This window comes from Curcuma longa, chromosome 6 (genome assembly GCF_044706935.1).
Source record: "Curcuma longa cultivar G26 ecotype Majalengka, Jawa Barat chromosome 6, ITB_CL_G26_1.1, whole genome shotgun sequence".
Lineage (NCBI taxonomy): Eukaryota > Viridiplantae > Streptophyta > Magnoliopsida > Zingiberales > Zingiberaceae > Curcuma > Curcuma longa.
Genome location: NC_133866.1, coordinates 7415728 through 7417792, shown reverse-complemented (window position 1 = coordinate 7417792; position 2065 = coordinate 7415728). Strand labels below are relative to the sequence as shown.

General features: G+C 41.0%; 1 protein-coding gene across 1 annotated transcript; it reads right to left on the bottom strand.

Moving 5' to 3' along the window:
• Positions 1-254: 254 nt before the first annotated feature.
• LOC141830667 (F-box protein PP2-A13-like) lies at positions 255-1172 on the bottom strand. The gene is made up of 2 exons (XM_074718081.1): positions 640-1172; positions 255-380 (listed from the first exon to the last, which is right to left on the bottom strand). Exons 1-2 carry the CDS (start codon positions 946-948, stop codon positions 255-257), a joined length of 435 nt encoding a protein of 144 aa, XP_074574182.1. The 5' UTR covers positions 949-1172.
• Positions 1173-2065: the final 893 nt, after the last annotated feature.

The following is a 2065-nucleotide window of genomic DNA, read 5'->3' as shown; positions in this document are numbered from 1 at the left end:
AACACATATGAGGCTTCATCACCCATATATTTTTAAGTCTCTTTTCCTTCTTCACCCCCCTTCTCCTCCTATCTTTCCATCACAGTAAAGCCACCCTTCAAGGTAAAAGGAAAAAAGACCATAGGTTCAAGCCCCTCATTCAGTGGAAGATAAGACCTCATCTAGGTATTAGCAGTCAATAAAGAGTTAGTTTAAAGAAGGTAAAAGTTAAAAGGTAAAAGGAAATATTCAAAGAGTTAGTCTATAGACAAGACTCAGTACCTAGATTCTTCGGTTGGGAGGTATTTCCAGTATCGCTTGTCATTGATTCCTGTAATCAGTAATGCCTTTGAGGAAATAGCCACGCAGATTCCACCCCTGTTCAACTCCAGCCAAAATTCCTAGTTCACCGTGATTAAAGCTAACGTCAGATAAACCCTAAATAAGCAATCAGGAGATAATTTACATTGTCAACACCCAAGTACACTGAAAAGAATCTATTTTCGAGGTATGAAGGACCATTTTTTTTTCCAATTTGTATGAGAAAGAATCAAAATTTTATCCAAAAGATCAAACTTGAAAGATGACTAAACACTCTCAAACTGTAGGAATTTGGATTCAATTCATAGTGCCCTAGTTCGAATAGAAAGATAAAGATACCTTGGCGCCCCCATCGAACGGGTTCGGCCGGCACAACCGCGCATAGATCTCCTTTTTGCAAACGCATGCCATGGCCGTCCCATCCGTTGCCATCTCCATCAAGTACACATAGTTCTTCGGCAGCTTCGCCTCCCACACGAAGTCCGCCGACGCCGCTATTCGGAAAGCCCGGTTGAGCCCCGACGCGCGGCAGATCTCCTGCGCGTCGAGGCGGAGCAGCACCTCCGCGATGCAACTCTCCGGCAAGTCCCCGAGGCCCGCTTCGGCGTCTGCTTCCGGCCTAACGATGCTCGAAATCCACGACCCCATCTCCCGCAGCCAACGACGCCACGACCAAGCGAAGCAAGGATGAAAGAGGCATTCACGCCAGAATCGATTCCAGATCGATCGATCAAGCGCCCGTCGCTACGCGAATCGATTCGATGCTTCGATTTGAGGCGCGGAGAGGAACGAAATGCAAGGAATTGAGATTTAAAAAAAAAAGGAGCGATTTTTGTGATCCAAGTAATAAATTAGGTCGTAGGTCGGTGCCAACGTGGATCCATATCATCCGTATAGATGATGAAGAAGATTAGTTCTTAGGTCTATTTATAGCATCTCCTTTATCTCCTAAATCCATGATTAGATATGGGCAATTTAGAACCACAAATAAATTAATTTGAATCCAACGTGGAACTGAGTCGATCAAGGATCGTCGGCTGCTTACTTAACAGATTTAATGGGGTCCACTGACGTGGATAAGTACAAGTTCCATGTGAAAAGTTGACCAAAAATTGTACGGACATTTCAATCAAAAGGACGCTTCTATAACCTAGAAATAATAAAATAATAAACTTTTAATTTTTAAATAGGATAAATATTCTAAAAATGAATTAGTGCATAAATTATACTTAAAGATTGATTTAGTAGAAAAATTAAAAGATATTATCCAAAAAATTAAGACTAAAATGAGTTAGAAGATAAAGGAAATGAGTTAAAAGTGGGCCTTTGCCAGACACTTATTATAAGATTTGGATCGGCCAGCACCAAGTCCAGCCTGGTTCGTGGATAGGTTTGGTGAAGGTGGCTTGGTGGGTGGATCAAGCCATGTACAAGCCAATCTGGTCATGCCACGCTCAACATAGACTCGGACTTAGCCTAGTTTGCATGCCGGATTGACCCACCTTGCCATGACCCTGCCTCTATTTGTATTTGTGATTGCGAGAAAAATTACTCGATCACAAAAGCTCAGCGTGACCCTACTTCCATACCTCTTAGCTCTTAGTAAATTTTCTATTTTTTTCTTTCTTTGTATATTTGTTATTGAAGATTTGTGACGGTGTTCCAATTCAAACTATTTATTTAAAAAAAGGAAAATATTTAAATTTATTTTCTAATTCATATTCTTTATTTGTTTTTGTATTTGTTCACACCCTCAACCTCAATG